Source organism: Xyrauchen texanus, chromosome 33 (genome assembly GCF_025860055.1).
Source record: "Xyrauchen texanus isolate HMW12.3.18 chromosome 33, RBS_HiC_50CHRs, whole genome shotgun sequence".
NCBI lineage: Eukaryota > Metazoa > Chordata > Actinopteri > Cypriniformes > Catostomidae > Xyrauchen > Xyrauchen texanus.
In genome coordinates this window covers 23,384,411-23,398,332 of record NC_068308.1, presented here as the reverse complement: position 1 = coordinate 23,398,332, position 13,922 = coordinate 23,384,411, and the positions used below count along the sequence as shown (strand labels likewise).

The following is a 13,922-nucleotide window of genomic DNA, read 5'->3' as shown; positions in this document are numbered from 1 at the left end:
TTCGCCAGTTGATGTGGCCGGACTTGGTGGTAAAAATCTACAAACAAAAAGCACAACAGTCATAATTTTACACAACACAAATATAAACTAAAAGAAAACCAACACTTTGGACTGTTGTACTGCTTGTGTGGTGTGTGCTCAAGCTTACCTGGTGGATTTTCATTGTACCACATACAGTTTCAAGCTGGTCTGGTATAGATCTGTCATTTTCTTCTATCTCACTTTCTGTGATGTAGAAGAGCTTGATTTTTGACTTCTCTTCTATCAGCTTCTCAAAGAACATCCTCCCATCTGGAATGTCTGTTCCACCTGCAACAAGAACATCTGCCCTCCGTTTTAAGGCTGCGCCAACCCCATCAGCTGCACCCTTTCCATGGCCTGCCTCTAGGAAATTCCATGTGACCTTTTTAAATCCTAGCTGAAATGGAACAGAGCTGAGACAGAAGAAGTTCTTCTTTGAACGATACTGCGTCGTTGGTCCATCACTTATCATGTGCAGTGTGTTCAGAGATGGGATGAGCTCTTTGAATTGAGAGAGTATAGGGCTCAGATGTGTCCATATGGCTGAGGCATCATGTCGCATTGAAGCGGAGACTGAACAGAAGGATTGAGCACCATCAACCGTATAAGCAACCCCTGTGTGTAGGGATACTTGCTTATGAGAGTCTCCAAAATGTACAGCTTGTATTTCCAAAGAATACTTGCACTGATAATTTTCAGCAAAGTCCACATGGAGAATTAACTCATTTTCTTGAACATTTTCCTTCAGGGCTTTTAGGGTTGAGTACTGATGTCCAATGTTAAAAGAATGTTTGCCAAACTTGTTCTTTAGTGCTGCTGTGAAATTTTCCAACAAGTGTTGAATGGTTCCTTGGATTTGCTCCTTCACTGTTAAGTGAGCAGTGAATGTCACCTTATCACCACCTTTCTTTTTCTCCCTGATTTCAGTTTTGCTCCGCCATTCCATCCAATGTGTTTGCTCACCAGGTTCAAATGCAGCAGTTTGTACTTCTTTGCCCTGGCAATGGACACACTCTCTATACATGCAGGCTTTAGTTGGACTTTCACAACATAGTGAGTGCATTATGTTTTCAATTCTGTTGGTACTAATTACTTTCAGATAAAGCAACTTATCGGCCATGAGTTGGATGTTTGCATGGGTCTTGCATAAACAGGTATCCCTGTCTTGAATGGAGGGTTTGACGATCCAGAAAGGACGGTTCTCACAGAATTTACTGTATGAGATTTTCACCTGGGGATATTCCTCCTTGAAACTGTGATACAGTCTGAAAAGAGAGTCATTGAGGTAACGCTTCTGCTTTTTGAATTTCTGTCTAGTTATGGTGTCTTTCTTTCCTGTAGTAGCTCGCGAATTGTTGTCACGTTCCAAGAATTCTTTAATCTTCTCTTTTGTACTGTTGATCACCACATTACTATGTTTTTTTCTGGAATACTGAAGACCAGGTGTCATTATGTTCTTTCTCATTGTTTTGTAGGATATTCCAAGTTCTTTGTGTGCTGCATACACTAACCGGTACTTCTTCAAAATGTTTCCAGCAATGACCTTTGATACGATTTGTTTTCCTTTAATTTTCTTTTGATGGTAGGTTTGTCGCAGCTGTGAGACTAATGTGTTATGGAACACAAGAGTCTTCCTGAGATTACCATGTCCTCCCCTTATCTGTTTTCTTGCTTTAGTTCTTGGGGACTGCTCAGTGGTATGCTTCTTAGTCAGCCTATCTAACCTTTTCCTGTACTTATCAACCTTTTGCAAGGCATTTTCCAGCATTTTTTGAGACTTTTGAAGATCATAGTAGACCTTTCTTCTGTTTCTATTGACTTTTTTGCGTCCTCTTTGCTTTGGGGTTTGGACGGAATCTGCCATACCTCCTCTTTCATTCCTTGCATTTGGCACATCCCTATTCTGATTCTCTTGTATATGGACATCAGGAGATTCTGGAGGACTAATCATTGAAAGATAATTTTCTATTTCTCCCTTTTCTCTGTCCTTAGCTCTCTTCCTTTGTTGGTTAACTTTCCATCTCTTTTTTTCATAGCTGTGTTCTCGCGTGCTCAATAGGGAAACAGATTTCAATTTTCCTGTTTCTCTTCTTCTGAGATATCTCTCTTTCTCACTCTGCAGATACTGTGCATATTTCTCAGGATTATCTTTTATACGTTGTCTGTAAGATTTGGACCTTTGGGCAGCTGCTTTTGGAGCCATGTCACACCTAAACACAACAATTATAATTTATTAATTTAGTATTTTAAAAACAAATGTTTTACTTAATTTAATTAAATTTAATTACTTAATTTAAAATATTGACTTTTGATTGGTAAATGTATATATTAATTCATTTAAGATAACGTATTCAACATAAATCCTTTAAAGAACAGTATGTTTAATGTATCTGCCGTCATCACCATCACAACCTGTCATTACCAGCACAAGCTGTAATGTGCTGGTAATGACTGTGCTGGTAATGACATTTTTGTCAAAAAACTAGCCTTGCTAGCAAAGATGATGACTAAGCAAGTGCAGCTAGCTTTCTACATGTAATGTACACCATTTTAACTATTAAAGTGATAAAAATAATCCAAAAATGTTTAAAAATACAGAAATACAACGCAGATGGTAATGACGCATAATAAGTGTACATGCCCAACACAAAGAATAAAGAGTATATTTACTTACTTTTCTGGACATCAAGGCATCAGTCTTGCAGCTTGAAATCCATGTGCTCCACTATGCTATTAGGTTACCATGGCTACCAAATAAACTTTTGATGAAAAAAACAGTTAAAAGTGCCTTTATGCAGAGCGTGTTGGTAATGACAGCTAAACCATGGGACATGTAGAACTTAAGCAAAATAACGTTACAAAATGCATATAAATGCTTAATCTGTGCATGTAGTTTATTAGTTCAGGTAACATTTAATTCATATGCATATTTTTTATTATTAATTTGTGATAAATAATGTTTGAGATATGACACGACATGTGAAAACTTTGGTGGCGGACAACACCAAAACACAGATATTGTACCACAAAACACCAATAAAATGTGTTAAAATCATTAGTAAGAGCAGCCATAAAAAAAGTCTAGGCTTGTTTTTGTTTATACTAATTAGTGGTACTAAAATGTATTAGATTTAATTTGTTTTTAATAGAATTACGCCCTGTGGACAGAAATAGGCCCGAATTCTGAGAAATACCCATATATTAGTGCAGTCAGTTGATTTACACTTTTAATCGTAATTAATTGCATAATTTTATGTAGTTAATCGCATTTAATCACAGATTTTGAAAGTGCTTAAATTATATTATTATAAACTATATATACTTTTTCCTGTCAAAATGCATTTATTTCCATCTTAGGAAAGAAAACAAAACAGTGTGTAACAATTTAATGCTTTCCACAGTATGAAATTACAAAGATAGAATTGCCCTGAAATTGCATCAATTCCATGAACATAAAAGGGTCATGATATACTCTTTTTGAATAGTTTTATGTTCTTCCCTGAGATCCACTGATAATGTTAGTAAAGTTTGTTTGCATTAAAACAGTCATAATTTTGTAATATATTATCATTTTGCACCCTGTCTAAGCGCCTCCTTAAAACGTCAATGTCCACTGTTCTGATTGTAAAACATTGTCCAGTCCCTTGAATAGAGCCATTTTTGAAACTCAATAGGAAGAAACTAAAAAAGCACCAAAACATTATAAATTAAATGTTAGGGTTTATACATAACGCACATCCAAAACGTTGCATCCGAATATATTAATCTGTTCATCTCAAGCACAACAGTTAACACTGACACCCTGTCTACACCATTGCATAAGCAGATGTATTTGGTACTTTTATATGTTAAAAGATCAAAGAAAATGTGATTCCTCACTTCATTTCAAATTAATGAGGCAGACAGGCATCCACATGGGACAGCCCTAAGATTAGATTGGCCCTAATGAAAGAACCATGATCTGGGTCTCGAACAACAAATGTATGCTTACATTCTTGTGTATGTGCTGTGTATGTGTGCTTGCATTTATAGCACATCTCCTTACTTTTTAAATCACACTACATTAACACAAGTACACATATTCAGTCATTTTAATTAAACCAACACAGAGCCTGAATATCACTGTGATTATGTTGAATGGATTGATGGATTTGACCACAAGTTTTAAAACTATAAATACTAGAGTGACTGAGCGAGAAATGTTTCAAGATTGCACTGCTCAACAAAACCCGCTTCCTGTAGAGTTTCCTGAAATCTTCAGTTCTACATCTGAAGGTAATGCAGTTTCAGCTAGAAGGACCTGGCTGTCTGTGATGACTGTGTAAACTGAAGAAAAAAACGCCACAGACCAGACCCCATTTGTTTCTGGGTCTCCTGCCTAGTTAAAGGCTATTCTTTCAGAGCAGGGGCTCTAAATTTAGCCTTGCATCAGCTCTAGTCCTGGAGGCCAGAGGGAGCTGTGTAATTCATGGTTCATATGGAAGTGACTGTAATGGAGAAACATTTTTCTTACGTTTCCTCTGAGCTCCAGCTCACAACTACTTAAGACTCGCTTTTTCTTAATACCAAATATATTAATACTAAATCTTCTGCTGCTGTGGCAAGCCTTTATGACTATTATTCTACATTGAGCATTAAAACTCCCCTTGCAGGTTGACATGTCAAAAGCCACTGGGGTGCCACTTCATATCATATTCATAGTGTATTGGTTAACACTGTGTTTCTTTTGGTCATATATATCATACATTTATCAAGACTCCACAGGTAATGTGGTTTAGCCTTTGTGTACGGTGCGTGTGATCTTACCATGAGTAGGTGTCTAACAGCTGCAGCAACAAAATGAGACAAGCAAACAGTCACTAAAAAGTATAGTCATAAAAACAATGTGATGCATGATACAATGGGGCAAATAAAAAATTTGTCAAATGTCCACTTTATGTGTAATTTGTAAATTAATTAAAAACCTTCTTTTTAGCTTAATTTTAATATCACTAGAACGTCAACACATTTCAAATCCATTAAGTACTTTCGTCTATATCAGTGCAAACTGGGATGTCAGTCATTAACATTGTGGATGTGGAAAATTCATGTGGCCTTACATATTTGGTTAAAAGCAAGCCATTTATGTATATAGCTCTTAATCCTTTTATATGTCATTTCTGTGGATTGAGAATTAACATGGATAACAAGTTAATCTTATCTCCATATTACTGAGAAATGAAGACGACTGTGGAGGAGGGGCATTTTAGACCAGTTCATAGAAATAACTCTGCCTCAACTTTGTTAGAGGGACATTTTCAAAAAGCATATCCACAAATGAGCTGTGTATTTGTGCAGGTTTTTGTGTTATATTGTAAAGTTACCTGTGGAGTCTCTAGATTAAAGGCAACATGAAATGCTGTTTGCACCACTATTATTTCTGTAAAGCGAAAAAGGATTTTAATTAGAAGATTTTGGTCGGAATCTCATTTTGTCCATTGGGAATTGATTAGATCTTGAATAGTGGGTGTTTCATACCAGAATGGAGCCAGGAGGTTGAAAGGGAGAGTTTGAAAAATAATTGGAATTAGTTGTTAGCCAAAGGAAAATCAAAAGCATATTTACCAAAAGAATTTAAAAAAAAATTACAAATTGGTATAGTGTGCAATGATGAATCATGCACAATATGGCCAAAAACATGCATAAACATTGTCCGTTTGAATTTCATGTTGACTTTAAAACTAACCTCAATCTTACTCAAATCTTTAATTTTCTATTCAGTGTTTTGTCCATGCCACAGATGAATGGGATCATACACATTATGTATTGCTAAATAATGGATCTTTGTTACTAAAAGTGTACCTGACATCTGTGATTGACTGACCCATTTCCTACTCTGACAACTTCAGCTTAGACCCTCTTACTCCTCACTGTCACTGGGTATGACCAATGCAGTAGTTACACATATGCCAATCCTGTCACTAAGATCAGTCACTCTTAGGTGAAGTTTGAATCAAACAGATGAAAACTTAATCAAATGTGCCATGCCATCTCTGGGTATAATGTGCCAATCATGGAGGAACAAGTTAAAGGCTGCTGTTTGACATTGTGGGGTTTCTGCCCTGCTGTTCTCCATTAAATGAAAGTCACAAAAAGTGATTTTCTGTGCCTCTTTTAGAACAAGGCACACAATGACACTTTGGGTTTGAGGATTAAGATAGCATAAAATAGAGTCATAATGGACAGAGGTTGCTTTGCACACCTTGTCTCTCGGGAAACTAGGAAGAAACTGTCATCAGGTGCATCAATCCAGTTGGGCCGTCTCTTACGTAGCATCAGGCCACTGGCACGAAGGTTGGAGCCACCAGTACTACTTCCATTGTGCTGCTGAAAGAAGATAGGATAGGGGCATCATAAACTATTTAACCCCTATGCTCTTTTGAGAGTGAATTTACTGTTATATTTTGCACCACAAAGGCCACATTGATGTAAGTGTAAAAAATAATAATAGTAATTTCTTTTAATATGTTCCTCTGTCCTTTCAAAACCTAGTAGACAGATGTCATTGAAGCTTTAAGCATTTGTTTGGCCACAAAGTAGGCATGAACATTTCCGAAATGTGACCATTCTAATATTGTTATTTCAGCAAAAGCTAATTGTAGAAAAATACAATCAGAATCAATCAATAAATACTTTTGTTAAGCATTATACAATTCAATTGAATGGAATTTTGTTATGAAATTGAAATGCGGAGCCTGGGTAACTCAGCGAGTATCGACACTGACTACCACCCCTGAAGTCACGAGTTAGAATCCAGGGTGTGCTGAGTGACACCAGCCAGGTCTCCTAAGCAACCAAATTGCCCCGGTTGCTAGGGAGGGTAGAGTCACATGTGGTAACCTCCTCATGGTCATGTTCTGTGGGTGTTTCTCACTCTCAATGGGGCGCATGGTAAGTTGTGCATGGATCGCGGAGAGTAGCATGGACCTCCACATGCGGAGTCTCTGCTGTGTCATGCACAACAAGCCATGTGATAAGATGCACGGAATCACATCTCACATCTCAGAAACGGAGGCAACTGAGACTTGTCCTCTGCCACCCGCATTGAGGTGAGTAACCACGCCACCACTAGGACCTACTAAGTAGAGTGAATTGGGCAATCCAAATTGGGAGAAAAGGGGATAAAAAAAATAAACATAAAAAAATGAAATTGAAATGCAAAAATCTTAAAAATGGGCTGAAATGTTATTTTGAGCATACTCGTCCCATAAATGAACAGGGACTGTCTTTGTGTTTCTTTGTTTGACGGTCTCTCACTTCTCATTTCCATTTTACCCAGCCGCAACAATCTGTGGGAAACCTCTGAGAGTCGAGACAGAAACTGTCACCAGAACCAATTCACAGCATGAATAGTATCTGCATTTGAAAATGAAGATGGAATTTATCTCTCTCTTCCAATTTAAGCAACATAAACCCTGTGATTTGTTGTTTTCCAGGGAAGTGAAAGCACACCAAATGTAATATTTAGAGATGTGTCTTAACCCATAACTGCACTGACACCATTGAATCAAAAGCCATTGATGCCTACCAAAATGGGTCCCACAATATGAGCTGGGTTATCTATGACAAAAAGAGACATTGTGAGAAATGATCATACTACAGTGATATTATCTCTTATAAATATGTTCAGTGTATACAGTGGCCCAGTAAGTATTTGGAAACGTTGGGACATCTAAGTTGGGACATCTAAGACAATTATATAAAACCAAGAATATTTTCAAATACTTTTAACCAACTGGTCTCAAGGTCATTGTACAAGTCAGTTCAACTCAAGAGTAACCACAGGTATTGATCATCATCACATTAAAGGGTTAGTTCACCCAAAAATTACACTCACCAAAAACTTTATTAGGTACACCTGTCTTCCTACTTATTCATGCAATTATGTAATCAGCCAATCATGTGACAGCAGTGTAATGCATAAAATCGTGCATATACGGGTCAGGAGCTTCAGTTAATGGTCATATGAACCTTCAGAATGGGGGATAAAATCTTAGTGATTTAGACGTGTTGATGCATGATTATTGGTGCCAGACGGGCTGGTTTGAGTATTTTGAGTAACTGCTGATCTCCTGGGATTTTCACACACAACAGTCTCTAGAGTGTAAAGAGAATGGTGCAAAAAATAAAAAACATCCAGTGAGCGGCAGTTCTGTGGGCAAAAACGGCTTGTTAATGACAGAGGTCAGAGGAGAATGGCCAGACTGGTCATAGCTGACAGGAAGGTGACAGTAACCCAAATAACCACACGTTACAACAGTTGCATGCAGAAAAGCATTTCTGAATATACACATGTTGAACATTAAGCTAGATGGGCTACAGCAGCAGAAGAGCCCTCCGGGTACCACTACTGTCAGCATAGAACAGGAAACTGAGGCTGCAGTGGGTACAGGCTCACCAAAACTGGACAGTAAAGGATTGGAAAAACATCACCTGATCTGACAAATCTGGATTTCTGCTAAGGTACACAAATGGTAGGTCTTCTACACAAGTTGTCTTCTTGTAGCCCATCCGGTACAAGGTTTGACATATTTTACATTCTGAGATGCTATTCTGCTCACTATAATTGTACAGAGTGGTTAGCCGAGTTACCGTAGCCTTTCTGTCAGCTTGAACCAGTCTGGCCATTCTCCTTTGACCTCTCACACCCACAGAACGCTGAGTAAATGATGAGAGAATTTTTATTTTTGGGTGAACTATCTCTTTAATAATGGACCTGTTCCTCAAAGTTGGACAACCATGAAGTGTCCGAATTCCCTTTGTCTTAATTTTGAACAATTTAGCTATTGTTTTATCATTTGAATATTCTTTTTGTGAAATATTTGCTTGAAAAGTGTGTTTGTGCTGTCTTATAGGCCTATTTTTTTTTTTGTTGTTGTTTTTTTTCATTTTGTTATATAATGCCATACTGCACATTTTTAGTGTGGTTTCAGTATCCAAATATTTTTCGGGGTCACTGTGTGTTAGTAAGTGTGAGCCACCTTGTCCTGGTGCAACAACCCTTCTCTCTGTGGACTCAATCCTGCTGTGGTGATGATAGTTCCGTTTTCCCAATATACCCAGTGGACCATGACTGGGTAGAGAGGAAAGCAGGCGTCGAGGGGGCTGCACCTGTAGGCCAGGAGTGCGGTGTGGCCGTTGAACATAAGGTGCTGGGCGAGACTCTGAAACAACAGAATATAAAAAAGTCACAGTGGCATCTCAGAGTTACAGTAGGAGGTATGGCCGTATGCATAGAGAGCTTCAGACAGCTCTAATATTATGCAGCTCACCAAGGTATTGCAGAACGCTGGTCAGGGTGCTCCTCAGGGAGGATTTGGGCTTCATAGGTCGCCCAGTCATGCCCTCTGACACCCGGATCATATCTATTTGCAAACCAGCAGTATAGAACAAACAAATGGAGACAGCCAGGTCAAAGAGGGAAAAAAGCAAGAAAGAGAAATTCTCAAACACACACACAAACTGAGGCATACCAAATGGGTAAATTTGATGGTTATTGCTGTGAAACACCAACCTGTGGTGACTAATCTTTCTGAAAGAACAATGAGCAGCAAGGTGAGTCAAATCCCATTTGCTGCACTATTGGTACTTTAGGTCCAAGAGAACATTCCCCCCTGAACTGAAGAACACAATGAACCCATTTCTTTAGTGCATTTTTAAATTAATTAAAACTCCAAAGGAGCTGAAATGTCTTTCAAGCCATTCTCTTAAAGCAGTTCTTCTTGTTGTCTTGTCAAACCTGGAGAGATATGGTCTTGGAGATGTACTTTAATTTATTACCTGTTTAACAATACCTCTAAGGTGGGGAAGAAACATCAGTGAACTGGGTGATGCATTATCTACAGACATAAAAATCCATTCTTTATATTGAATGAAAGCTCAGAGGAGATCTGTGCCTTGGACGAAGAGCTGAAATAGTGGTTCTCTGTATATGTGTCACCAACTGCATGTAAATTTTGTCTCATAGAGTAATTATAATCTGAGGTTTAGAACAAATGTTTTAGCACAATTGAGTATTATTTCTTCATCTTCAAATTCTCAAACAGTTGCAGGTGTGTTTGAAACAACAAACTTTCATGATTTCTACTGTCATTTGTATTATTACCTTTAAGCTGATGAGGGATTTTTTTTTCCGATGCTAACATTCTCTTATATCCCAGCTTAATATGCAGAGTCAAATATAAGTAAGCCATTCATAGGTTGATTTTATCTAAAAGTGTAAGCACTGTTTGAGCAACGTAAGAACAGCCCAATACAGCAACATTGCTCAACCAATGGTGTGAGTTGAGGATGGGGCTATCAGTTTGTACAACCAATGGAAGAGGATGAAATTTTTTTGCATCTTTTAAAAATGTTTTTGTTATTCCATTTGGTGACACTAGTGGAGCAGAAATGACATATTTCAGCTATAAATAACTTTTTAAGTGTTAAAAATCTTTCTCCTATCCCAGTTTAAAATACAGAGATAACTAATTTAAGTCAGTTACAATACAGAGATAACTAATTTAAGTCAGTTAATTTGCCAATTTGTAGGTAATTTTGTCAGAAAACTGTAATCGCTGTATCTCTTTGGTGCTATAAAAGACCGTTCAGCCTGACAAAACTACATTTACTCAACCAATGTGTCAGTTGGGGGCAGGACTATCTGTTTGTTTGATCATTGGGTTTTCTTTGAAAATGATATTAAAGTTGAACTTTTCTGATTTATATTACTTTCTCATATCCAAGCATAATATGCAGAAACAACTATAAGCCATTCAGATGCTATTTTCCATGAAAACTGTAAGCACTGTCTTTTCGTGGCGCTATGAAAATTGTTTGCTTTATACAACCCACCCCAAACATTACTCAAGCAGTGGTGAGAGTCGGGGGAAGGACTATCACGTTGTTTTATCTATGGCAGACAGGGAGATTCAGAAAACAGTTTTTTGTTTGTTTGTTTTTTTGCAATTCCGATTGGTGGCATTAGTGGCGCAGAAATTACACTCTTCACCTTTAATGTAAGAACAAAAATCAGGTGGACATTCTTCAGCTTTAATGTTAGGGCAAAAATCAGGTGGACAAAATGTGAATTATTATTAAAAAAAAAGGAACGTGATTTTAAATGTTTGATGCTTTATACAATGAATTTCATGCACACAGTCTCTGATGGGCAGGCAAAATGTTGATTAAAACTTTGTAAGTTTGCATGTTGAATGAGGTTGGAAAGAAAAAAACAAATGCAATGTTGCAGCACATGAATGTGTGTATATTGACTGAAAAATGTAAACACAAGTTAATGGAGGTACGACAGGAGCTAATGGAGCTCATGCTGTTGGAGGAGACAGATTTCACATGATTGCCACTCTGCTCAGCCTATCAGTGTGCGTGCAACAGAATGATGGACAGGTACACAAGACACATGAAACAAGGACTCATAGGGTGGTTTCAGCCATGGTTTTATTTGTTTTGGTTGCCCACAAGACATTCACAAAAAAATAAAATAAGAGAGAGACAAAGCAAAGAGGATGCCCCCCAGGTTCATCGTGCTTCCGGACAGAAAGATGTCCAGAACAACTTATGGTCGGGGCTACAAACAAACAAGTGTCTGGGATGGCAACAGATATAGAATGAAGGCACAGAATGGAGGTTTCATTTGATGGGAGAGGGGCAATGCAAAACTCAGCAGAAAAGGGATAGTTTACCCAAAAAAGAAAATTAATATGGGTTTGGAACAACATGAGGGTGCATAAACGATAACAGAGTTTTCATTTTTGGACTAAGATTGGCCAGATGCAGAGCAGATGACTTCCCTGTTGACATGAGCTCTCCCTGTAAAATTGACCCATTTACAAATACATGTTAAGACTTCTATAAAATCAGAGCAAAGCCTGGCTGCGTAGATCTGTAATCTCATTTTTGGGCTATTTAAAAGCATGTTGCATATTTTAGGGTTTTAATTTTGTGATGTATTAGAAAAACGAATGCCATAAAAATAACCCCCTTTCACTCAAACTCATCATTTCATTGAATCACTTAATTTCATTCAAATCACATGAACTCTATGACAGATTTATTTTAGGAACCATTTCAGAACCCTAAAAATCTGAAATTATTGCCATCATAAAGGATATTATGTGAATCTACAAACTACTGCCCACATTCAAAAGGCATGGACCATACTAGGCACTGACACCACTGCTTAGTGGATGCCCTTTTGTCACTCTCAAACATGGATCTAAACTGCAATGTGCACTCTTCCTTTTTAAACTCTTAGCCCAGAACCATCCTTTCCTCCTCTTCAATTCAATTTCTGAATTCTAGCATACTGTGCCAATGGAACACTTCCCATGTCCCATTGTCCTAATAAACTGCTACCTTTGACCAACTTTCTCAGCATTTTTAATAGACCATTTGATAAACTAAACTATTGTAAACTCGAAAACTTCGCTTTTAAAAATCAGGAGGACAGAGAGGAATAGGGGTGTCTAACTACCTTTGTTAAAACTGTATAACTCAGTTATTTTAATTATTTCCTTCCACTTGCTGTACCTCTAGTTAATTAGATCATCAACCCGACAATAAAGAAACTGACAGTCAATCACCCTTGCACTGAAATTGATGAGACTTCTTAGAAATTAAACCTTCCTTCATGATCTCATTACATAGACACAAGCTTCTTACCAACCTGACAATTAACTACTTGACCGATTTGTTTGAAACATAATAGTAATTCAATTAGCTCCACCTACCGCTATAGTTCAAGACATTTTCTTTGGATCTAATGTACACAAGTCTGTATGGAGTTCCATTCTGTTCTCAAAAGGTCCAATGAAAAAAATGGTGAAACTATTTTCCCAACTGTCTTTATTCAGAGGTAGTTCAGTAGAAACAGCAGAAATTTGAGCTGAGGCATCAATGCACATGCAGAAATTGCCATTTCACACTTATAGGTCTGTTTCTCCATTATTCTTGAATAGCTTTATTCAAGGGATATACATCTTGGCACACACCACTACAAAATCTTATTTAGCATTTTGTTATAATGGATTAAATAAAATGGCCAAAATCCAAACGTAAAAAAGACTAAACAAAATTTCCCATCACTAATTCTACTATGGGTTTACATTTTAATCATGCAGTTGTGGGTAAAATTGTGTGACAATTCAGAACCATTACAAAAAGCTCTCATGTCAAAACTTAAGTTTGTGTTTGTTCGGTGCAAAAACCGAAGACGTCCTTCTTCCTGATAAAGCCCATACAATGCAACCTAGAGCCATTCAGTCTTTATTTAAAAAGCCAGAGAGGCATCTTGAAAACTATACTCATTCACAAATCTATTTATATACATATCAAATTGTTTTTGACACTAAAACAAGTCCTATACCATGCCAATCCAACCCTGAGACCACATTTATATCATTTAAATCCTTTGAAAAATGCCAACGACATTAATATATCCCATCTCCTTCAATAGTCGTGCCAAAAGAAGCTTTAAAAACCCAATAGTGCAAGACATGACATTTGAGGTGAAGGATGCAAAACCAAAACAGGTTGTTTTTCTTGAGTTCCTTTTGCACAAGGAACCTAAAAAATATCTAGACGTTTTAAACTAGTACCCCTAGTCAGTGTAGTACATCACAGTGTGAAAAATACAGCTTTCTTTAGGTATCAATGTTAAGTCTGTCAATGAAGCTTTTGATAAATATAAAGCTCACACTATGATATGCATTTCAAGTATAATTACAATTTATGGCAATGCAATTGGGCAAGAGTAATAGGGCAATCTATTTGGTTATCTTACATGTTATGAGTGCATTCAAAAATCTCTTTGACAAACTGGGAGACCTGCTAAAAATGTGCTAGTTAAATATAAACATCAT

The 13,922-nt window shown here is 37.4% G+C and overlaps 1 protein-coding gene across 4 annotated transcripts in view; it reads right to left on the bottom strand.

Moving 5' to 3' along the window:
- Positions 1–13,922, bottom strand: part of LOC127626896 (metastasis-associated protein MTA3-like) — a 70,438-nt gene that overhangs the window by 4,247 nt on the left and 52,269 nt on the right. For 2 of the 4 annotated variants that reach the window (XM_052103006.1, XM_052103009.1), the window contains exons 15-18: positions 9,333–9,425; positions 9,042–9,224; positions 7,589–7,620; positions 6,263–6,387 (exon numbers count right to left, since the gene is read on the bottom strand). In XM_052103006.1, coding sequence (XP_051958966.1) covers positions 6,263–6,387; positions 7,589–7,620; positions 9,042–9,224; positions 9,333–9,425 — 433 coding nt within the window. Of the gene's footprint in view, positions 1–4,827; positions 4,848–6,262; positions 6,388–7,588; positions 7,621–9,041; positions 9,225–9,332; positions 9,426–13,922 lie in introns of all 4 variants that reach the window. The other 2 variants (XM_052103010.1, XM_052103007.1) reach the window with 2 other exon arrangements.